Source organism: Dermochelys coriacea, chromosome 10, assembly GCF_009764565.3.
Source record: "Dermochelys coriacea isolate rDerCor1 chromosome 10, rDerCor1.pri.v4, whole genome shotgun sequence".
In the NCBI taxonomy this organism is placed as follows: Eukaryota; Metazoa; Chordata; order Testudines; family Dermochelyidae; genus Dermochelys; species Dermochelys coriacea.
In genome coordinates, this window is record NC_050077.1 from 84,229,469 (window position 1) to 84,252,798 (window position 23,330).

The 23,330-nt window shown below is 41.2% G+C and overlaps 2 protein-coding genes across 6 annotated transcripts in view; one reads left to right on the forward strand and one right to left on the reverse strand.

The window, feature by feature from the left end:
* Positions 1-6,245: 6,245 nt before the first annotated feature.
* Positions 6,246-18,910, reverse strand: CIAO2A (cytosolic iron-sulfur assembly component 2A). Of its 2 annotated transcripts, none has more exons than XR_005295362.2 (5): positions 18,718-18,909; positions 15,027-15,191; positions 10,971-11,020; positions 8,281-8,450; positions 6,246-6,743 (listed from the first exon to the last, which is right to left on the reverse strand). XR_005295362.2 is itself a non-coding variant. In XM_038420047.1 (5 exons), the coding sequence occupies exons 1-5, from the start codon at positions 18,830-18,832 to the stop codon at positions 6,646-6,648; spliced, it is 474 nt and encodes a 157-aa protein (XP_038275975.1). In that variant the 5' UTR covers positions 18,833-18,910; the 3' UTR covers positions 6,246-6,645. The 2 variants fall into 2 exon arrangements, 1 of the variants encoding a protein (XP_038275975.1); XM_038420047.1 differs by having other exon boundaries at positions 8,405-8,450; positions 18,718-18,910.
* A 2,001-nt stretch (positions 18,911-20,911) lies between these two features.
* The window catches only part of SPG11 (SPG11 vesicle trafficking associated, spatacsin), a 64,555-nt gene continuing 62,136 nt past the window's right edge, over positions 20,912-23,330 (forward strand). For 2 of the 4 annotated variants that reach the window (XM_038420010.2, XM_043493483.1), the window contains exons 1-2: positions 20,932-21,306; positions 22,950-23,134. In XM_038420010.2, coding sequence (XP_038275938.1) covers positions 21,095-21,306; positions 22,950-23,134 — 397 coding nt within the window. In that variant the 5' untranslated portion in view covers positions 20,932-21,094. Of the gene's footprint in view, positions 21,307-22,949; positions 23,135-23,330 lie in introns of all 4 variants that reach the window. The other 2 variants (XM_038420009.2, XM_038420012.2) reach the window with 2 other exon arrangements.

Consider the following 23,330-nt stretch of genomic DNA (forward strand, 5'->3'; position numbering starts at 1 on the left):
AAATTAAACAGGAATAAGTCACCAAGACCAGATGATATTCACCTAAGAAGTCTGAAGGACCTCAAATGTAAAATTGCAGGACTACTAACTGTATGTGTAGCCTATTGCTTTAATCAGCCTCTGAATGAGAATAGCTAATGTAACACCAATTTTTTAAAAAGGCTCCAGAGGCAATTCTGGCAATTACAATTGGTACGCCTAAGAGTCAGCACAGAAGAGTCAGCATGGCTTTTGTAAAGGGAAACCATGCCTCACCAATCTATTAGAATTAATTGAGGGACCAATAAACACGTGGACAAGGGTGATCCAGTGGATATAATGTACTTGTACTTTCTGAAAGCTTTTGACAAGATCCTTCACCAAAGGCTCTTAAGCAAAGTAAGCAGTCATGGACTAAAGAGGGAGGGTCCTCTCATAGATCAGTAACTAATTAAAAGATAGGAATCAAAGGGTAGGAATAAATTATCAGTTTTCATAGTGGAGAGAGGTAAATAGCAGAATCCCCTAAGAATCAGCCCTGGGACCAGTGCTGTTCAACATATTCATAAATGATCTGGAAAAAGGGGTAAATAAAGAGGTGGCAAAGTTTGCAGAGGATACAAAATTACTCAAGCTAATTAAGTCCAAAGCTTACTGTGAAGAGCTACAAAAGGATCTCACCAAATTGGGTGACTGGGCAACAAAATAATAGTCAAGATTCAATGTTGATAAATGCAAAGTAATGCACCTTGGAAAACATAATCCCAACTACATGTACAAAATGATGGAGTCTACATTAGCTGTTCCCACTCGAGACAGATCTTGGAGTCACTGTGGAAAGTTCTCTGAAAATATTGCGCAATGTGCAGCAGCAATTAAAAGGTCTAACAATGTTAGGAATCATTAGGAAAGGGGTAGATAATACAGAAAATATATTAATGCCACTATATAAAGCCATGATATACTCATGCCTGGAATACTGTGTACAGTTCTGGTTGCCCCATCTCAGTAAAAGGTATATTAGAATTGGAAAAAGTACTGAGAAGGGCAACAAAAGTCATTAGGAGCACAGGCAGCGGGTGAGCCCCCCTTCAGGGAGGCTAATCTGCTGGCCCCATTCTTTCTGCCCACGCCCCACCCTGCATCGCAAGAGGAGCCCCAAGCCTCCCCCCTCCCCTAATGCTGCTGGAGGAGCTTTAGCCACCCACCAGCAGGCCCCCCAGCCCAAGCCACTGGCCCGACTCCTGGGACAGCCAGAGGCGTCGGCAAGTAGCAAACCCCAGCTCCAGGCCACTGGTGGTAGCTGAGCCCTCGCTGGCTTCAGGGGAGACAGGGAGTGAAGCAGTGCCTCGGAGCAGAACAAGGGCAGGGACATGGCTTGGGTTAGGGGAGGCTTAGCCTGCCCTGCCCTTTGATACCTGCTGCCTGTGATTAGAGGTATGGAACAGCTTCCATATGAGGAGAGATTAAAAAGACTAGGATTGTTCATCTTAGAAAAGAGATTACTAGAGGGGAATATGATTGTGGTCTATAAAATCAGGACTGGTGTGGAAAAAGTGAATGGGGAAGTGTTATTTGCCCCTGCATGCCCCTACTCTACTTGCGCTACATTGATGACATCTTCATCATCTGGACCCATGGAAAAGAAGCTCTTGAGGAATTCCACCAGGATTTCAACAATTTCCATCCCACCATCAACCTCAGCCTGGACCAGTCCACACAAGAGATCCACTTCCTGGACACTACGGTGCTAATAAGCGATGGTCACATAAACACCACCCTATATCGGAAACCTATTGACCGCTATTCCTACCTACATGCCTCCAGCTTTCATCCAGATCATACCACTCGATCCATTGTCTACAGCCAAGCTCTACGATATAACCCCATTTGCTCCAACCTCTCAGACAGAGACAAACACCTACAAGATCTCTATCATGCATTCCTACAACTACAATACCCACCTGCTGAAGTGAAGAAACAGATTGACAGAGCCAGAAGAGTACCCAGAAGTCACCTACTACAGGACAGGCCCAACAAAGAAAACAACAGAACGCCACTAGCCATCACCTTCAGCCCCCAACTAAAACCTCTCCAACGCATCATCAAGGATCTACAACCTATCCTGAAGGACGACCCATCACTCTCACAGATCTTGGGAGACAGCCCAGTCCTTGCTTACAGACAGCCCCCCAACCTGAAGCAAATACTCACCAGCAACCACACAACAGAACCACTAACCCAGGAACCTATCCTTGCAACAAAGCCCGTTGCCAACTCTGTCCACATATCTATTCAGGGGATACCATCATAGGGCCGAATCACATCAGCCACACTATCAGAGGCTCGTTCACCTGCGCATCTACCAATGTGATATATGCCATCATGTGCCAGCAATGCCCCTCTGCCATGTACACTGGCCAAACTGGACAGTCTCTACGTAAAAGAATGAATGGACACAAATCAGACGTCAAGAATTACAACATTCAAAAACCAGTCGGAGAACACTTCAATCTCTCTGGTCACTCGATTACAGACCTAAGAGTGGCTATCCTTCAACAAAAAAGCTTCAAAAACAGACTCCAACGAGAGACTGCTGAATTGGAATTAATTTGCAAACTGGATACAATTAACTTAGGCTTGAATAGAGACTGGGAATGGATGAGTCATTACACAAAGTAAAACTATTTCCCCATGGTATTTCTCCCCCCCACCCCACCCCCCACTGTTCCTCTGATATTCTTGTTAACTGCTGGAATTAGCCTACCTTGCTTGTCACCATGAAAGGTTTTCCTCCTTTCCCCCCCCCTGCTGCTGGTGATGGCTTATCTTAAGTGATCACTCTCCTTACAGTGTGTATGATAAACCCATTGTTTCATGTTCTCTGTGTGTGTATATAAATCTCTCCTCTGTTTTTTCCACCAAATGCATCCGATGAAGTGAGCTGTAGCTCACGAAAGCTTATGCTCTAATAAATTTGTTAGTCTCTAAGGTGCCACAAGTACTCCTTTTCTTTTTGCGAATACAGACTAACACGGCTGCTACTCTGAAACAAAAACCATGTGTCACCCAATGAAATTAACAGGCAGTAAGTTTAAAACAAAACATAAGGAAGTATTGCTTCACACAACACCCAGTTAACCTGTAGAAGTTGTTGCCAGGGCGATGTTGTGAAGGCCAAAACTGGGTTCAAAAAAAGAATTGTGTAAGTTCCTGGAAGATAGATCCATAAGTGGCTACTAACCAAGATGGTCCTGGATGCAACCCCAGATTTGGGGGTTCCTAAATCTCTGACTGCCAGAAGCTGGGACTGGATGGATCACTCAATAAATTACCTTGGTTTTGTTCATTCCCTCTAGCACCAGCCACTGTCGGAAGAGAGGATACTGGGCTAGATGGACTATTGCAGTGACTCTCCTGAAAGGAGTACAGTAGTCTGGAAAGGTTGAGTCTGATGTGTCTTTAAGTGAGATGAAATTTGGGGGTACACAAAACTACTTGCTTACAAAATCAGACATAAAAATACTGAAGTGTCACACCACTATTACCAAAAAATTGCTGACTTTCATTTTTACCACAATTATAAAATAAATCAATTTGCATATAAATACTGTACTTATATTTCAGAGTGTAGTATACAGAGCAGTATAAACAAGTCATTGTCTGTATGAAATTTTAGTTTGTACTGACATAGCTAGTGCTTTTTATGTAGCCTGTTGTAAAACTAGGCAAATACCTAGATGAGTTGATGTACACCCTGGAAGACCTCTGCATACCCCCAGGGGTATGTGTACTCCTGATTAAGAACCACTGGACTATTGGTCTGACCAAGTATGGCCATTCTTATGATAATGATTAGAAAACAATGCTTTAATAAGAATTTCAAACACTGGAATTCTAAAAACATATCCAGAAATCAGTCTTTGAACTGCAACAGATGACTTGTTCCAATAACTATTTTAACCGTAGTTTGCAGTTCCTAAGTGGTAAAGAAGTGGTATGATATTTAAATTTTAAAAGTAGAAGAAAGCACAGAGTATGTCAAACATCCTTCACCATAATATTGAATAAATAGATCTATTAACCATGTAAAGAAAACAGTAACAAAGCTAATTGTGATTGAGACAGGGCAGCCATATAGGTGAGGTTGGCTCCAAACCGGACGTTCTTTCACACTCTAGAGATAACTAGAAGAACAAAAACCAATTCCACCTAATAGTAAATTTGAAATACCAACCTCTGTTACTATTCTCTCTCTGTGCTTACCTGAGCAGCAGATGCTTCTGCAGTAAGCACAGTCAAACTGGCACACAAGTAGAATTGCACTTTCAACAAAATTTGAATATCAGTACTTTGACATCAAGGTGATTAGCATGGTATAAATGCCCAGAAAAGAACTGGTCTCATCAAGAGAGCTCTTTTGGAGGACTCCATCATTTATATCAGGTTCCGATACATAGAAAGGCATTATTAGTGCAACAGACCAGCAAAAATAAATTATATAAAAAGGACTTTTACAATATTGTATGAGCATTCACTTATACAAATAAATACAGATTCCCATAGTAACATGAATCCATAATAGATGGAAGAGTCTGGAATCATAGATAGCATGTTCTTGTCTCCATAACTGGTCACCAACACCAATATAAATCATTAATGGCACGGTCTAGTTTTGGCTATTCTCAACTTCCTTCTCATTATGGCAGAAATTCTTCCCATTTTACATATAGGTGGCTCTAATTAGTTAAGTGAACAGTAACTGAATTTCAAGTCACACAATTTGGACCTATTCATATGCAAGCAGCTCTTTAAAAGGAAAAATAATTATTTTTTGATGGCAAGAGTAAAGACAAACGGTCATATAGGCTGGGAAGACATTGACCAAAAAAGTATAGGAAACTTTGATTCCCTTGGAAATATAGCCATCATATAACCTGGAGATGAAAGCATCATTTAAATTAGTGTTGAAGTTTTTCTAAAAACATTAAAAGAATCAATCATACCCATTAGATCACTTCTAACTAATACACAACTCTTCTTGAGTGACATTGGTTTTTTGTGCAAGAAGATGTTATGCTGTTCTGTAACAGATACTGAAGAAATTGCTGACTGACGTACTTGATTAAAGCTTAACGTAGGACAGGTTTCTGTGCACTTTCATTCTCCAAAATTACTTCTTTTCTGTGATTTTCCAGCATATGTTCACTCCCTAAATATTTTATAGTTTTTTTAAAGTCATGTTTATTCCAAATTGCAAAGACACAACAATTACTTTTAATATTCATTCCTTTCCTAATTAATCCAGATTCTTACATGATGTACCTCTCTCAGCGCTAAGTCAGTCAATGGAGCTTCAGGATATTACATAAAGTTATACATATAAATTAAAAAACGGTCAATTTAGATTTTAACTTGTTTATCAACTATAATGGTTCTTGGTTAGATTTGCTGTTTCCTAATTATTTCATTTTAAAATAAGTGATTCCAGACAGAAACACTGAAAATACAAGCTCCAATTGACACTAATGACTGGGAGATTGAGTAACTTCTTACAAATTAATAAACTAACCAATGTGTAAACAGTCAGATATACTGTTAAAGTAAAAATAAAATGTTTATGTATCAAGTGAAGTTTAATGTTATAGATATACTTTAGAATTTTATAAAAGTGACAAAGTTTTACTAGTGAGGCATTACTACAGCATTCTGAAATCTTTGAAGAAAAAGGGAGAGTAGGAGATCTTTTAGGTTCGAAGATTAGCAGAGAGAGAATCAGTGAAGTTCTACTGTATCAAATCTGCTAGTCCTATGACTGAATTCTGATCAGATTTTAAATCAACAAGCCTCAAACAATTTGCATAAAGAAACAAACAAAACAGCAATTAAGTAGTTAGCATTTGCTTCTAAAATCTTCTGAAAAATTCTATTAATTCACACTGACATTCTATTAATATCATTTGGACATCATGGCTGTACAAGAAGTGCTTTTCTTGCAGACATAAGATTAAAGGTTAAAGAGCATTTGAAATGCAGAAGTATTCATTTAACACTTCTTGAGTGTACTACTATTGATCTGTTGACCGTTTATAAAATATATTCAAGTTTAGAGCGTCAGTTAGCGTTTTAAATTTAGTTTCAATTTTTATGAGAAAACATTTTACCAACAGCAAAAACACTTGAGCAAAATGTTTACTTCTCTATTAGTTACCATACCAGGATAGATAGTAAAATGAAGAACACAAACATTCAAAACAGGAAGTGGCTTTTCATTATAAGAATCAATTTTTATTTTTTGTTGGTTTTTTACAGTGTAGTGATTGAAACATATTCCATTTGAGCACAGTGGAACTTTAACCTGCAAAATTGATTTTGTATCACAATGTGCATCAGAAGAAGGCAACACAGCTGGATCATAGTAACTAGTTAAAATATTTCTCTTTGAACACTGAATATTACAAATTCTTTAGAACACTATACACTTCGATCTAATTTTATATACTGCTACCCACCTTCTTATAATTTACATCCACTTTATAAATGGTTTCCTTTAAAAATCATGTGGAAGGTACAAACAATGTAAGTATTAAACTCAAGGCCTTGAAGTTTTACAAATAACTAAACCAATGTATCAAAATGATTATAGTTCTGTGGTTACTGTAGCTGCTAGTCCGGTTCTGTAACACACTGCTCCACAATTTCACGCAAGTTTGGATTCTCCATTGCAGCTGCTACTCTCTCTTTATCATTTATTTGCTTGTTGACTGCAAAATATCAGATGAAAAGTAAATCAGAGCCATTTTACTGAGGAATTCTTGTACAGTAATCACATTGTGCTCGATACTTGACCCTGCACTGAGTTAGGTCCCTGAAATCTTTGTAGACACTAGCAATCTCAAGCAATGGGAATGTAACACAACAGACAAAAGGAATAAATGGATTGTGACATCTTTCTTCTATTTTATAATTTTAATTTTAAATGTTGATAGGAGGGACTATAGTCACTTTGCTCTATGGAGAAGAGGACTAGGATTTGTAGAATAGATTTGTCCAAAGGAGTGCAGTGCAGGTAGAAATGGAGATGGCAAGATAGACCTATTGAAGGGGATGCTCCTGGCATACCGAAAACACACAGGAATGGGGGAAATGACATAAATGTGGTGTTGAACTGGGCATCTTGGATGGAACAAAAAGAGATTAGAAGGAGATAACGGAAAGAGAGGCAAGTGGGAGAAAGGTCACACACAGCCACTAGAAATCACTATCACTTTCATGGCATTTCTAGACCAGGAAAGGAATACGTAACACCCTGTTTATGCTGGATATTCTGCAGTCCTTAAGTAATGTAAAATTTGTAGAGCCACATCCGACCCTAAATTCCTCTCAACCCTTCACAACAATGGGACAATCTGGACAACTGACTAATATGGAACAAACATTGTATTTTGCTTCCTTGTAACAGAAAAGCCATCATTAAGACATAATAGCACTAATATTCATTTCTTACATTTGCATCTATATCCTGATCTTGGGTAGGAATTGTCAGAGTTAAAATTTTATGAGCTCTAAATTTTGCTTTTAATTTCTTAGGCTCCAATATCTCTGCATTTGGGAACTCAACTACTAGTTCCCATTGAAGTTTTGCTAAAGTTGCATAGATTTTAAGCCCAGAAGGTAACATTAGGATCACCTAGTCTGACTGCCTGCAGAACACAGGCCGTAGAATTTCACAAAGTGATTCCAGCATCAAGTCCATAACTTCTGGTTAAGCTAGAGCGTAAAAATCAAGAGTGGATGTTTAATGGCTCCAAGTGATGGAGAATCCGCTGCATCCATAGGTAAATTGTGTCAATCTGAATTTCTCTAGTTTCAGTTTCTAGCTATGTGACTGGGAGAAAGGAAAAAAATCCCAAATGCACCCGAAATTTTCCATGTTAAAAAAACAATTCTATTCAGGTTTAGAACAAAAGAAGTGAAAGGTCAAAACCTGGCATGGGTGGAGTCCGTTGTGGCTCTTTTTTATTTGGAAAAAAAATTGGTTTTATTTTATAATTCAGATTTTCAATCGCACATACTTGCCAGTCCAGTTCCTCTATATTTTAAAAACCATAATACAAATAGTCTAGCATTAATATAAGATTGCAAGATCAACCACTCAGAAATTCCAGAAATGTACTTAGCTGCACATATGCAATACTTCCTATTTATTTCCCCCCTTTTAAAAATGTAAACCTCAATATCCCAGTAAGATATATTAGATGTGCAACATGAACAAGTTTGAATTTCATTGCAGCAACTTACATTTTGAGATTTCCCAATGGCATGGTTCATCCTGCAACTATGTCACTGCACTAATACCCAGGGTGGTGGGCCACACACACAGAGTCTGAAGCCACAGTCATTCAATTTATAAAAATCCACTTACTGTCCTCCTCAGTGGAATGGGCACCTTCAGATATATAAATTTCCAACTAGATAAGAAATAAACAATGTTAGCCACACACTTGAATAGCGGTACTCCTGCACACTGTTGGGAAAGAGAAATAGCTGTACAAAGTATGCACATTTATTTAACAATGAACATTTGTGAACTATCCTATCCTGTTGTCCACAAAAAAGGCAGGTCTCAAGCTTTTTCATCGTCTAGATTTTACGAGAATCCACGGGACATCTCCCCTCCAATTCACAGCTCTATTGGTGATCACTCCTATTGGTGGTCAAACTGAGGTAACCATATCAATTACTTACATGGCTAAGTATTACTGGGAAAGTACTTAAGTGCATGATAAGTTTTCTTTTAATGCCGTTAAGCAGCTGGAAATAGGGAGGAGAGCCAGCACTATCTTTCCAGCCAGCTCTCTTTAAACTACAAGCTAGTGTTCTGTAGATCCTGATTTTGGAGCTGTTTGTCTAGAGGCTACAGGAACTGCAACAGTCACTTTCACAAACAGCTTATTTAAACACATTTCAAAAATAAGACCCTTTCAGGGAGGAAATCCTAAGCGATATTTACCACCCCCATCCCATATTCTTTAAAGCTCTTTGTCACATCATTCTCAACTTTTGCCAGTGGGAGCTAATGGGGCTTTCTGTGGAAAGTGTCAATGCAGTTCAGTCTTTTGGCTGAGAAAGGGATGTGAAGAAGCAGTGAGAGTTGTCACCTATAGAGCAAAAAGGGTTTCTCTACTTTCAGGAAGTGCATTTTGCCTCCACATGGCTTAGTATCTTGAAGTAGCAAGAGTTTGAGCTCAAATACTATTACAGATCCTCTGCACGGAAGTATATTACATTACAATTCCAAACTTGAATAGCCTTTATATTATAAAGTATAACAGTTCTCAAAAAGGCTGTTCCCATGCAGCATATTAATGGTATCCACAAATTTGAACTTCAAGGCTATTTGTAGTGAAGTTATTTATTTACTGAAGTTATCTGCTGTACAAATTAAGGAAATGAATTGCATATACCTTTAAAGCACCAAAAATTTTAAGCTGTTTTCACTACATACCCTTGGCCCTAAAGTGATTGGTTATGATTAAATAGTTGGCAGCGGACAGCATCACTAACACAATTTTCTAGAAACATGGGTCACAGTTTTTGTGGTGAGACTATTCCCAAAAGTATGAAGCCTCAGGAAAGTAGCTACAAAAGTAAGAAAATCCAGTGCTGAAACTCTGGTATAAGGAAATGATTCAGGCCATCGGCTCAAAGTATTGCAGCAAATATATCTAACATCACACATTATGGTATTTGGTATCCTATGCAACGGAAAGGCACTAACACTCAGGCTAGGTCTTCACTGCCAAAATAGGCCTCTGGGCTTCTTCACAACAAAATAACCAACATGCATTCGTTATTTTGCAGTATCAACACACACTTTTGGGTAGTGAAGACAAAGCCTTAGAAGCTGGATGTTAGCCACAGTCTTAAGAAATCTGAAATGTCCAGAGACAATTATTTTTTTAAGTGAGTTTTGGAAGAGCTATAAACCCACATGCTTTAGGTCATGAACCAGGTTCTAACTACTGGGGTTAGGAAATTTCCCTAGATTCCTGCACATTCCACTATAGTGGTTGGCGCTGGCCACTGTCAGATGATATATTGGACTAGGTAGACCACTGGCCTAGTCCAATATGGCAATCCCTGTGTTCCTATTTAAGTTACAGGAATAAGAAATCTCATTTCAAATCCTGGTTCTATTTCCTACCTTTTCAGTGCTTACAAATTCTCAAAGCAAACTCACATGAGATCCCATTTCCCTTTTGTTTGTTTTGCAGAGAATCTTCACATGAACTGTGGAGGGCACCTTTATTCCTTAACTGGAGTCAGAATTCCAACTGAAACTGGCACGTTACTCACTACCTTACCTTCAGGTCATCTTGTCTTGCTTACTCACTCAGGAATCATTGGGGACAACACCAACTAGTTATTCCAAGGGTACAAAAACTCAGTAACCAGTTAAACATTAATAAAATTCACAATGCCTGGCTGCTTTGAATGTTCCTGTGGCCCATAATTCTTTCCCTTAAAGGCATTAGGAGGACTGAGATAAATATTTGGGGTTGTTTGTTTTAAGATGTCCTGTATTTTCCACAATGCATCCCGATCACGTGTCAAAAATCAAGTGACATAGATTGTGGAAAAGTCAGAAGGTTGGCCTAAGCACAGTTCCCCTTTCCAGAGTTTAGCAAAACTCAATTTATGTGGAAAGAACAAACAGGATTTTTTTTTTTTTTCTAAATGCTTTGAGGAACAAGATAATCACTATTACTCATAAGTTCCTTTATATGCAGGACTGTGCAGCAAGATATCCTATTATTCCATATGCAAATTACTATGCACTATTTAAAAAACAACAGATCTTTTTGACCACAATTTTAGAACTAAATAAGCAATCTTGCAGTTTGTTTGGTTTTTTAAGTTTGTCATTTGGTATTGGGCATACATCCACGCACAGTCTGATATGAGAATGGTAGAAATGAATACTTTACCTTGTGCTTAAAAGGCAAACATCTCTGAAGTTTTATTCGCAAACAAAGCCCTGTTTAAAAAAACAAACAATAAAAAGCATTTTTTTTTCATTGGCAAGTTCGAGGAGTTCTGTAGATGATTTAAACAATTTTTTTGGTCTGCCTAATTTCCAGTGGACATACATCTACATCACAAAAGCCATCTATACAATTGGCAATTGTCACCCCTGTAGCATTCTCAACAGAAAGAGGGAGGGATGAATGAATGACAATGGAGACCCTCTGACCCCAAGATATGGTTCTTCCAGATCATTGAGGACAAGGCAGGATAATAGGGAAACTTTTTCTGTGCCTGCTTTGTACCTAGAGAGAGACTTTAGTCTCCAAGCACTTTATAGAATGATCACTCCTCTCCTCGTCTACATTCCTGTACTAGGGGTTCTTTCCTACTATTGTGGCCGCACTTAACTTCCGCTGAGGACATAATGCAGCAATTTCTTTTGGAAGATTTCTCTTTTGTTAGAAGTTCAGCAAACAGTTTGAAAAGAACACAATCTTGGAACAAGTTAGGGGAGCAGGGAATTCTTCTGTCTCCCAAATATATCATCTAACCCAGGTAGCCACCTACCCCTTGCTTAATTTTCAATGTACATTAAATTATTTATTAAACTCTTAACACGTGCTCAGTATAATACAAACCACAGAAAGGAAGCAGTCTTTGTCCTAAGGACCTTACGATTTAAATCTAGGATTAATCTAAAAAACCAGCAAGTGACACGAGTAAAAAAGTATTGGCTGCTTACATGTAACATTCAAACACAATGTTGTCTAAATTAGGCCTTTCTATTGTACTCATCACTGTAGTAACTATATGCTTTTAGTGATAAATTAGGAGATGACATGCAACTAACCTAGAGAGAAACATCTGAAATCTAATGGGTTCATCTTCGTAATCATTAGCACAGGGCAGACAGATGAAGAGGATGCTTGAATCCACTAGAGAGTATGACAGATCAGGCAAGCACCCTGTAATTCTTTGGGACAGAAGACCACGACAAGTATGTGACTCATTTTTCAATGACCTGGAAATTAGCCACTGGACTGACCAAGAGCCATTCTCAGTTACAGTAATAATAACCATAACTCTCCCAGCTGCCAGTTCCCTTTCAGAGAGTAAATATCCAGGCAGCCACAGACTTCTTAAAAATGTATTTGTTTATTCTAAATTGAAGAATAGTAAAGAGCGCCCATGCACAGGTTCTGAGCACCCTGCCAATTAGTTAGAACAAAATGCCATAGCATCAGCTCAACCCTTCTATCAAGCAGCAGCACTAGAAATACCAACACCTCAATATATTGGCCCATGCCTCAAAAATCACTTGAAACAAATAGGCCCTCCAAGATGCTCTAGAAGTCAACAAATCTGGACTACTTCAGAGCAGGGACAGGAGGGGATTCCAGAGTCCTGGGGATAACACCCTGGCAGCTACTCCCCTCTCTATTATATCTAGGCTTGGACGGATCAGATTTTTAATTGGTAAATGTCAGTAAATGTCAATCTCAATGTACACATACCGACCAATGAAAAATATATTTCCATTGATAATAATAAAAACTTACCAATAGGTACAGTAAGAAAAATGATGCTTGAGAACTTATTTGAGTTTGGCTTAAGGATTTTTACTTGGTATATTTTGACATGTGATGTTGACAATGTGTGTTTTAATGGTTATAAAGATTTTACTTTTTGAATCTCAACATGTCAAATAATTATCTGACTTCCCCCCAATTATCAGACCAGTCCATAATTTCTCACAACTGAAAATTAAAAAACTATAATTTTAAAAAGCTTTAAAATAAGCATTGATATTATCTGTCAAAATTATTTAAAAAAAATAAAAATTCAGTTCTGCCAAACCCAGTTCTATCAAGGAGGATAGAAATTCAGCACCACACAGACTAACTCTCAGCAGGTTGGCCCCAGGCTATTTAGGGCCTAGTAGGTAAAAAAACATAAAAGACCAATTTAAAAATCAAGTAGCCTATGCACGAAAGGAACTCTGACAAACTGCTTATTGCTTGTACTCTTACATGTGCTACCTAGCTGCTTAAATATACTTGCTGTAGCTCTTTCCTTTTACAAAATGAGGAACTGTGGAGAAATAGAGGTCACTCAGAACACAAGAATACAAAGCCTGTGGAAATCAAACCATGGCAGTCAAGTTCACAGTACTCTAAAAGTGTCAGCTGTTTTATTTCTTAAAAATCAGAGTAAAAATCTTCAGACTATTTAAATACATATACTGTAAGTAATAGCTACTGTACATGAGCCTGATCCTACTGAAGTTGAGAGTCCTTTGGACCTCATAGAATCTGTTTTTTGTAAGGGCTTTTCTACACCAGCAAATTGTCTGGAATAGCTATACAGGGAGATAGCATGACCAACTACTGCGCTTCAAATTCATACCCTATCTTATTTCAAAACAGCTTCCCTATGTAGATAAGCCCTAAGTAAATGATTAAGTAGCTGCCAGTCCTAAAAATAGGCCGATTAAGTCTTAACCATTTGTACTTCACTTTCCCATATAAAGAAGTGGAGTGATACTTCAGCATGAATTACTTCTTGGTTAAATTCAAACATTTATTTTCCTTTAAGGAAAAAAAGTATTTAAAATGTAAAATGAGAATCCTTTGTCTGTGTTAACTTAGAATTATAAAGCTTGTTAATCTTGATACGTTATAACTAAGCAGCATAACTTCAGAGAACTGAAGTCTGGTTTCATCACGAGAAGGAAAAAGGATAAACAACATCCCAACTAAGCACATAGTCAAAGAAAATATGCAAGAGTAGAATCTTGTTCTACTTTGTGACCTTTTAACAGTACATAAGAGGGTTTGTTTTATTTTTAAGATCTGACAAACTGCTTTTCTTTAAACTTCTGCAGTAATGCCAGAACCAAACATTTCAGAACGTACCCTTCTAGCGTAAGTAAAAATCAACTCCTATCAGCTATTCATATCCAGGAGGATACAAGCTGGGTAAATGTACAATCCCTAGATTGTAAGAAATAAAAATTAAAAATATAACTTCAATTTTTAACAGACCTAGACACAGGAGCCATCACAGCTCTAATCCCATAGTATTTTCTTCAATGGAGTTTTGCATGAGTAAGAACTGCTGAAGAGAGCCCAATATGTTATTTCTCTTAAATCAGTGAAGATTAATCTCTCAAGACAAGACTACACTATAAGACACATTGCTTTACTCCCTATTCATCATATACTACCAAGGCACAGTATTATTTAATCACTGCTCTACATTCATTTCAACACTTATGCTTCCCCTCTCCCCATTATTTCTAAAGTCTGGCCACCATAGTTATCTAAGGCCACCTTGGGCTGCTTAGCTAAGAAGCAACAAAGCAAATACTAAAACCCTATCTGTACTGTGGCTTGTTAAACATTTTGAAACACCTACAGCAACAGTAAGCTGTTAAATGGTTTACTTCCACACCAAACCATATTGCAGCTGTATTCAGAAGTTGTGCTATAGATTACCTAAAAGGGACTAGTCCAGTGTCATTGTTTGCACTACCATATGTAGAAAACCTCTGGCTACACTGAACTGTAAAACAGTGGTAGATCCATGTCTGTGACAGCCATATTTGAAGACAGTTGTCAAGCCCAATACTATTCAAACTAGTGTGGTTAGGGCCTAATAAGCCGCAATCATCTACACGTAATTCACAATTCCTTTTCTTCCTCTCTTAACTCCGTGTGTCTTGGAACTACCAAATGATGAAGAGAATTTTTGAAAGCCATCATCCCTGAACAAGGCCTAGGGATCTTTTTGCTTCATAAAATGCTATTCAGTTTAAGAAATATTGCAATATTTCTTTTGACTGCTTTGTATTATGCTTTCTAATATACAAGTCCAAGCAAAAAAAAAAAAAAAAAAAAAAAAAGTGAAAAAATACTTTTATTAGTGTTACTCATATGAACCTCCATTGTATTTGGTTTACTGTTGCACATTTTAGAAGAAAACTATGCGGCCATTTATGGAAATATGAATCTTACCAATGAGAGTTGCCAAAGAGCAATGAGGTACTGTTGGTGTAAACCTGATAATAACGAGATATTCATCTTCTCCTATCTCGTGCACTTCAACACAACTTTCCGTTACCACTTCCAGTTCTTCTAAAGTATTAGGCTTCTCTGGATCCCGGATAGTTCGAATTATATCTAAAGCAGAAGAACATATACCAGAAATGAAATACCTTTCATAAATTAGAGGATTAGGGAAAGAGTCATAGGTTTTTAACAAAAAGAAAAGGAGTACTTGTGGCACCTTAGAGACTAACAAATTTAAAAAAATTCATGAAGTTGACAGATTTCCACTCTATACGGCTAAATTCAGTGCCTTGCATAATCACAGGTTTGAGAGTAGCAGCCGTGTTAGTCTGTATTCGCAAAAAGAAAAGGAGTACTTGTGGCACCTTAGAGACGGTGCCACAAGTACTCCTTTTCTTTTTGCGAATACAGACTAACACGGCTGCTACTCTGAAACCTAGGTTTTTAACAAGTTGTTCTTCCCAGCCTAATTTTTTCAACTCCTCTCCAGGAGAGGCCTGGTTACAGAAACATCTTGTTGACTCAGTCACTCAAGAGGAGCAGAAACCAAACCACCTGTATCTCACCCTGTCTGCTCCAAGTGAGCTGTAGCTCACGAAAGCTTATGCTCAAATAAATTTGTTAGTCTCTAAGGTGCCACAAGTCCTCCTTTTCTTTTTGCGAATACAGACTAACATGGCTGCTACTCTGAAATCTCCATACAATGCAAACATTTCTACACTTCATGGTCAAAGAACATAGCATTTTACCACCTACAAATGGAGTGCATCAGCTCTGCACTGTTTTGACAGGCAAAACTCAGACGTTACCCAGAACACAATATGAATTTAGTTTATAGTATTATCTTATTACATTAAACCCTTTACACAGGGCAATGGGGTTGTTGATACTTCTCCCTTACTGAAATTGGTATGCTTAGCACTTCACAGAAGAATAAGAAAATAAGATCCTTGACTTGACGAACTTCTGATATATGGGCAAATTTTGTAAGGTTCTAAGCCACTCTTGCTTCCAAAAAAATCAGTGGAAGTTGGAGACACTAAGCATTTTCCAGGATGAAGTGCTTACCTTGTAGATTCAAAACTATTACAAACGCTTAAGGATAATTCATAAACTGAAAAAGAGGTATCCTCCTGTTTATAAGTTTAGATCATCCAATCACTGGACAGAAACAATACAATACGATTTCAGTGACCAAATACGTACAGTAAGGAATTCATGAACAAGTGACAGGATAAAATTTGTTTGCATGATCTAACATCAACAGTTGCAAATAAAGAATAAATTCGTAAAAATCATTATCTGATTAATTTCAGATTAAGTCAAACTTGTTAACAAAAAAAAATAAATTTTTTTTTAATCAACCTACTATAGATGTGGCTGACTGAAGCCCATACTACAAACCTAATCTGTTTATTTTTTTTTTTTTTTAAAAGGGGTACGCCATGCAAATGCAGTTTGCTGAAAAACAACCCCAAGCTGTTTCAGTGGAAAAGCATTCCAGCAATGGATGAACTCAAGAGTGTACAAAAGGACTTTGATTACATTCTTTGAGTACTCAGTGTGGTTCTCTCAACTAGCTTTATTTCTGCCCATAGACTGCATGAGAAGTCATTTTCTAAAAGCAATGTCTCAAAGCCCTTTGGTGAATACAATATTCATCCTATATGTGTTATAGCTTTTATTGCCTGCATTAAATGCTAATATTGAATCAAATACCTTTGGCAGCTTTTCATAAACTTGTTTATATATAAATGGGCCAAATTCAGCCCTGTTGTAATGCCATTAACTACAGTGGAGTTATACAAGGACTGAAACTGATCCACTGAACTTTCCTGCCATGAAGTTTTACTGACAGTCAGTGACTCATCAGTTTACATAGTGAAATTAACGTATGTCCAGGATGATCAGTTGCATAATAAAATCAAGAATCAGAGTGCCTTCTTCCTAGTAAAATTAATCTCTGAACAGTGTTAAGATTTTAGAGTTACTTAGTATATTAAAAAGGCTGTTTCAGATAGCATATGGGATCCAAATACTGAGTATCTGAAGTGCAGCAAATAATCTGAATTAATGCCAATGAAAAGTGTGCCACTGATGACCCACTCAAGTCTGCTAACATTCCTCTTTCCATCAGTAATTACAACAGAGTGGCTCTAGAACGGTGTGCACAAAGTCTTCAATCTGGCCTCCAATTCAGTATTTGCTATTTTTTGCCCTTCTGGCTAAAAACTAAATCTAAACTTGATTTATAATGTATGGAAGAAATGCTTTTGCCACCAGATTTGGTTTTAATATTTAGATTGTAAACTAGACGACTTGTGGTTTGGAATTGCTCCAATGTTTATAGGAAACTACTACTACAAACACAGTATTTTTATTAAAAAGAAAAGGAGGACTTGTGGCACCTTAGAGACTAACAAATTTATTAGAGCATAAGCTTTCGTGAGCTACAGCTTACTTCATCGGATGCATTTGGTGGAAAAAACAGAGGAGAGAAAAGCTGCCAAAGGTATTTGATTCAATATTTTTTTCCACCAAATGCATCGGATGAAGTGAGCTGTAGCTCATGAAAGCTTATGCTCTAATAAATTTGTTAGTCTCTAAAGTGCCACAAGTCCTCCTTTTCTTTTTGTGAATACAGACTAACATGGCTGCTACTCTGAAACCTGTCAGTATTTTTATTGCATGGGACCGCTGTTGAGGGGAAAGGACATGCAGGCAGCACAGGGCCGGCCAGGCCACTGTGCATCTGGCAACTGCCGGTTTGTAAATAGTGCCCTTGCGCTGGGCTGGGCTGGGTGCAGCAGGGCCACCCCTGTCATGCCATGCCCCATTGCCTCTGGCGGCCCCTCGCTCCGGGGCCTGACGTCCCCGCAACGTGCTCCATTGCCTCCAAGGGGAGCCCACAAATCTATTTGGCGCCTGCAGAAAGGTTAATCCGGCCCTGTCGGGAGTTACCAGCCTCACATTAGCTGCCAAGGGTGTCTGGCCTGTGCCCTAACCAGAGGGGTGAAGTAACAAGGTAACTTCACCAGTGGAAGTGACCCTGCGGGTGGTTCACCTGACACCTGAGCTTTGGAGACAGCTTCCCACCCTCCAGAGATCTCAGGGCCAGGTGGGTCCCTAGGCACCTCTCCCTCTGCCCCACTGCACCTGGGCACCAACAACCCACCCCAAAGCTCTCAGTAACCAAAGCACCAAATGCATCCGATGTTTTTCCACCAAATGCATCCGATGAAGTGAGCTGTAGCTCACGAAAGCTTACGCTCTAATAAATTTGTTAGTCTCTAAGGTGCCACAAGTCCTCCTGTTCTTTTTGCGGATACAGACCAACACGGCTGCTACTCTGAAAAAGGTAAGCAGAGCACTCACCCACCTGCCAGGGCGGGCCGGCCACCCACCCTTCCCTCCCCAGGGCGCCGCTCCCCCCCCTCGGGGCACCCGCCCGCCCCTTCCTCCAGAGCGGCCACTCCCCGCCCGCCTCACAGGCCTGGAAGGGACCTCGAGAGCGCCTCGAGCCCAGGCCCCTGCTCTCGGGCGGGGCTAATTACCTAGAAGCGCCGCTCCCCGCTGGCCGACCCGCCCGTGCCCGGGGCACTGACCCCCCTCTCCCCGCTCCGGCTGAGATAGTCACCATACACCTCGAGCGCTTTGTCCTGCTCCATGGCCTGGCTCCCCGGCGCATGGTCCCCGCTACGGAGCCCGGAGAACCACAGCACCCTGCCCAGCAGCCCGGCCACCAGCGACATCCTTCCGCTCCGCCATCGGAGAGAAACAGCACCGCGCGGCCACCGTCCCGGCGGCCCTCCCGGATAGGCGACGGCGCGCGGGCGGGGCCAGACCACGAGGGGCGGGGCCTAGGGGGCGCGCGGAGCCTGCAGGGCCCAGGGAAGTGACAGGGGTTTAGGCAGGGCCCGGGCTCGTAGGGGCGGGGGAAGAGCTGGGAGCCTGGAGGATGCTCCGCTCCACCCAGCCCGTCCCCGGTGAGCCGCTGTGCCGGGGGCGTGTTTGTAATGGGCACGTTTGGGTGTAAGCCTGACTTGAGCTTTGCAGCAATTCAGCGTGGTCACACCTTTCCCGGGTTGGGGCGAGCAGCCCCTAAAACAGTCATACTTGTGCAGGGTTTGTCATCAGCGCTTGTGTCCTGTGTGGGGTGCAACCCCTGCACGGTGACAGCACGTTCCAGAGATGTCAGTAGCAGAGGCTTCCCCAGGAATTGAAATTAGAGGGGGTGTTCGAATTTATGGGGGGAAAGAGGGGTTTTGGAAAACGACTAAATTGGCAACATTGCGGGGGTAACTAGTTGAGCACTGGAGGAGGATGGGACAGTTGCGGGGGGGGGAGGGGTCTAGGGAAATCCCTCAGTGCTGTCCGTTCATTTGTACTGTAGTTTAGTGGCTGGTGGATAAAATAATCATCCAGACTTGAGCAGATCTGAAATTCCATCCGGCACAGGGCAAGAGTGGCACATAGACTCTGATCTTGCAACAAGCTCTACTGACACAGTCCCCTTCCTTCCAGCTGCCAAGCTCAATGCGGAACTGGGGCCATGTTGTACAATACATTACAAAACTGATCAGCATCTAAAATAGAGGCTGCAACAGCCGTACAATCGCAGATATAAACCATTTGTTGGGATTGTTGCTCCTCTGCTTTTCCTGCAGTGAGAGCAAGAAAAAGGTGAATTAGAGAACAGGCTTGTGTCATAGATACATACACATCTAGAATCCCCGTTGAGAGAGTCTCTGACTTTATAGTTTGTGAGGTGCACAATCTAGCTGCTGTAATTTAAATACTGTTGTAGCACTTGCTTTGGAGGACTACTAGGTGTTATTGTTTTATTTCCAGTGGGTGTTTTACACCAGGAAATTTTATTTTGGAATGTCTCTGTGAGGGAAGGAGTCATGGAAATGTTTTAATATAATATTTTGAACCTATTACATTTGAGAGTTTCCCCTCAAATAAATGATAGTGTTGACACATGCACAGGAGCAGAATAAAAAGTCTCTGGCACTCTGAGAAATCATGCTACTTTCAAATATTAGTACCCTGTAAGATTTTCAGAGAGCAACTGATAAAGTGGTAAACTTAATCTCCATTACAAAATGATTAGTCTAGGTCAAACCAGTTAGGAGTTACAAAATAAACAGAAAATGGCTGGTTGGACAATGGGAGTTACGGATTAAGTTTGATCCAGGTTCTAGGCCCCTCCTAACCTCCTTGAGTCCCAACCACTTGCTCAAATGTGTGTGTCCCCAGGCTCAGTGACTAAGATTGAATCCGAGGTTAGGAGCCCATTCAAAACAGAAGTCACAGCATTTAATGCTCCATCTAAAATGGACTAGCTAGCAAGCAATCTATCCAGAGATCCTCCTGATCTGAGTAGACGACTAGTCTCAGTGTGGCACGGCCCCATGGACCGGGGTGGCCAACCTATGGCTCTGGAGTTAATATGCGGCTCCTTATATAGGCACCGACTCCGGGGCTGGAGCTACAGATGCCAACTTTCCAATGTGCCGGGGGGGGGGGCGGGGTGCTCATTGCTAAACCCCTGGCTCTGCCACAGGCCCTGCCCCCACTCCACCCCTTCCCTGAGTCTGCCATGAGGGCCTGCTGATGTATTACTATGGCTCTTTGGCAATGTACGTTGGTAAATTCTGGCTCCTTCTCAGGCTCAGGTTGGCCAGCCTGCCACAAGACTACGAATTTCAACTCACATGCTTCTCCTTGGTCGCACTGCACAGCCAGCACGCCCGGAGACTACAAATCCCACCATGCACTACTCCCTCCGGCTACAAGAACCTGTAGTCTTTGCCGCATGGCATTCTGGGAGTTGTAGTCTCAGTGGAATGCCCGCGCCCTAAGGCGCAGAGCGTGATTTCGAGGTCTCGTCGCCCTCTCGCGTCAGCTGGCCGGAAGTAGAGCCCTGCGCAAGATGGCGGCGGCCCGTGTTGCGCCCGGCTGAAGCCGGAAGTTCGGTCTGGGGGAAGCTGGCTGGGGGCCCCAGGAGGATGGAGGGAGCGAAGGGGGAGCTGCGGGTGCTGCTGGTGCCCCTCGCCCGGGAGGCCCGGAGCCCCCCGGGGGACACAGCCCAGGTCAAGCTCAACAGGGCGCAGGACGCTGTGGGAAGCCGGCTGGTCTCGGGGGGGCTCCACCTCCGGTCGCTGGCCGGCGGCAGGGCTGGCCGGGCCCGCAGCAGCCTCCTCCCGGGAGCGTGGGCGGAGTAAGTGGCGGGTCCCGGGGCGGGGGTCCCGCCGAGCCCAGGAGGCGCTGTGCGGCGGGCGGGGCTGGCGCGCCGGGACCCGAGCCGCGCCTCGGGCGGGGTGGCGCTGTCTGGCGGCTGACGGGCCTTTCACCCTGTCGCGGGTTGTCGGGCGGCGCCCTGACGTGTCCGCGTGTCTCCACGCGCTGCGGATTGTTTTGCTGGTCGCCGCAGGGATGCGCATAAGCTTCTTCTCCAGGGCCGTCTTCAAGCCCTACTAGCCCTGAATGGGGGAGACTGCAAAGGTCTTGCTGTGACCCACTAACCCCCTCTGTTTGTCCTCTGACTGCAGAGGCATTAACCGGCCACTCTCCCGGAGGTAAAAACAAGGAAGAGTCTGGGTGGCACCTTAGAGACAGGTTTCAGAGTAGCAGCCGTGTTAGTCTGTATTCGCAAAAAGAAAAGGAGTACCGGTGGCACCTTAGAGACTAACAAATTTATTAGAGCATAAGCTTTCCTGAGCTACAGCTCACCTTAGAGACAAACAGACTTATTTGGGCATAAGCTTTCGTGGGTAAAAAATCTACTTCTTCAGATGCATGCATCCATTTGAAGAAGTGGGTTTTTTACCCACGAAAGTTTATGCCCAAATAAATCTGTTTGTCTTTAAGGTGCCACCGGACTCTTCATCGTTTTTGTAGATACAAACTCACATGGCAACCTCCTGATACTTGTCTCCCTGGAGTGGCTTTTCCAATGTGTGCTAACTCAGGGGTCAGCAACCTTTCAGAAGTGGAGTGTCGAGTCTTCAGTTGTTCACTCTAATTTAAGGTTTCGCGTGCCAGTAATACATTTTTAGAAGGTCTATTTCTATAAGTCTTTAATGTATAACTAAACTATTGTTGTATGTAAAGTAAATAAGGTTTTTAAAATGTTTAAGAAGCTTCATTTAAAATTAAATTAAAATGCAGAGCCCACCGGACCAGTGGCCAGGACCCAGGCAGTGTGAGTGCCACTGAAAATCAGCTAGCGTGCCATCTTCAGCATGCGGGCCATAGGTTGCCTACCCCTGTGCTAACGACTTATTGCTAAGCTATCTGTTCCATCTTACATTTTGCTGTGACCCTGGGAGAACTTTTCCCAGACCTGAAGAAGAGCTCTGTCACTGTGTAGCAGCTGGAAAGCTTGTCTCTCTGTCACCAGTATAAATTTGTCCAATACAGGGTATTATTTCACCCACCTTATCTTCCTCAAGCGTGGCAATCTTCTCTGTCTTGGAACACAGACAAACTGTTACAGCCTCCCTGAAAATTGAACCATCGCTGACAGCTTAAAAATCTCATTATGTTCTCATTATGTTTTGAAAGCGTTGAGCCTATTATTGTTACGAGTAACACTTATGATCACTATAACTAAAACAGATAAAAGAGCAAGAAAATATTTTTCCTTTTTACTGTTTAGTTTGGACATTTGATAGCACTTTGTGTGTATATATTTCACTGTTTTCCTGTCAGCGTCCTAGTTTTGTGTGTGTGTGTGAATAAAACACCACACTAGATATTTTTTAACTGCTTTGTTATGTTTTCTGAACAGTGGAGTTGACTGAAGTTGGAAGAGAATAATGTGAATAAATGTAACATATTAAATATTGTTATTAAATATAGCTTCATGTGGGAGGATGCAGAAAATAATGATCCACAAGGAAACAAGTCAAAACTCCTGGCTCTTAGTAAAAACAATGAACTGTTTGTCTATGAGCTCAATAGAGAGGATGGAAAATCTGACACAACTCCCTTGTACAGCTGGAATGAAGAGAGACTTAAAAAACTTCTGGAAGTTAAAAATATTAGTGAGTATATTAAATGTATATTCCATATTTTTAATCTTTTGGTGATTATGGGCCCAATCCTGCAACAACTATTAACATGAGAATGGGCTGCAGGATTGGGCCCTAGGAAGGCGTAAAATATTTTCATGCTGTCATTTTTAATGTTGTGGGTTTGGAACTCCCTGTGTTGATGAGGCATGTGCTTGCTCATCAGGAA

Coding starts and splice junctions, on each gene's coding strand:
- CIAO2A (XM_038420047.1), bottom strand. CDS start 18,832: ATGTCGCTGGTGGCCGGGCTGCTGGGCAGGGTGCTGTGGTTCTCCGGG. Junction 15,192..18,717: donor CAAAGCGCTCGAGGTGTATG/GTGACTATCTCA, acceptor CTTCTGCTTTAG/ATATAATTCGAACTATCCGG. Junction 6,744..8,404: donor CCATTCCACTGAGGAGGACA/GTAAGTGGATTT, acceptor GATATTTTGCAG/TCAACAAGCAAATAAATGAT.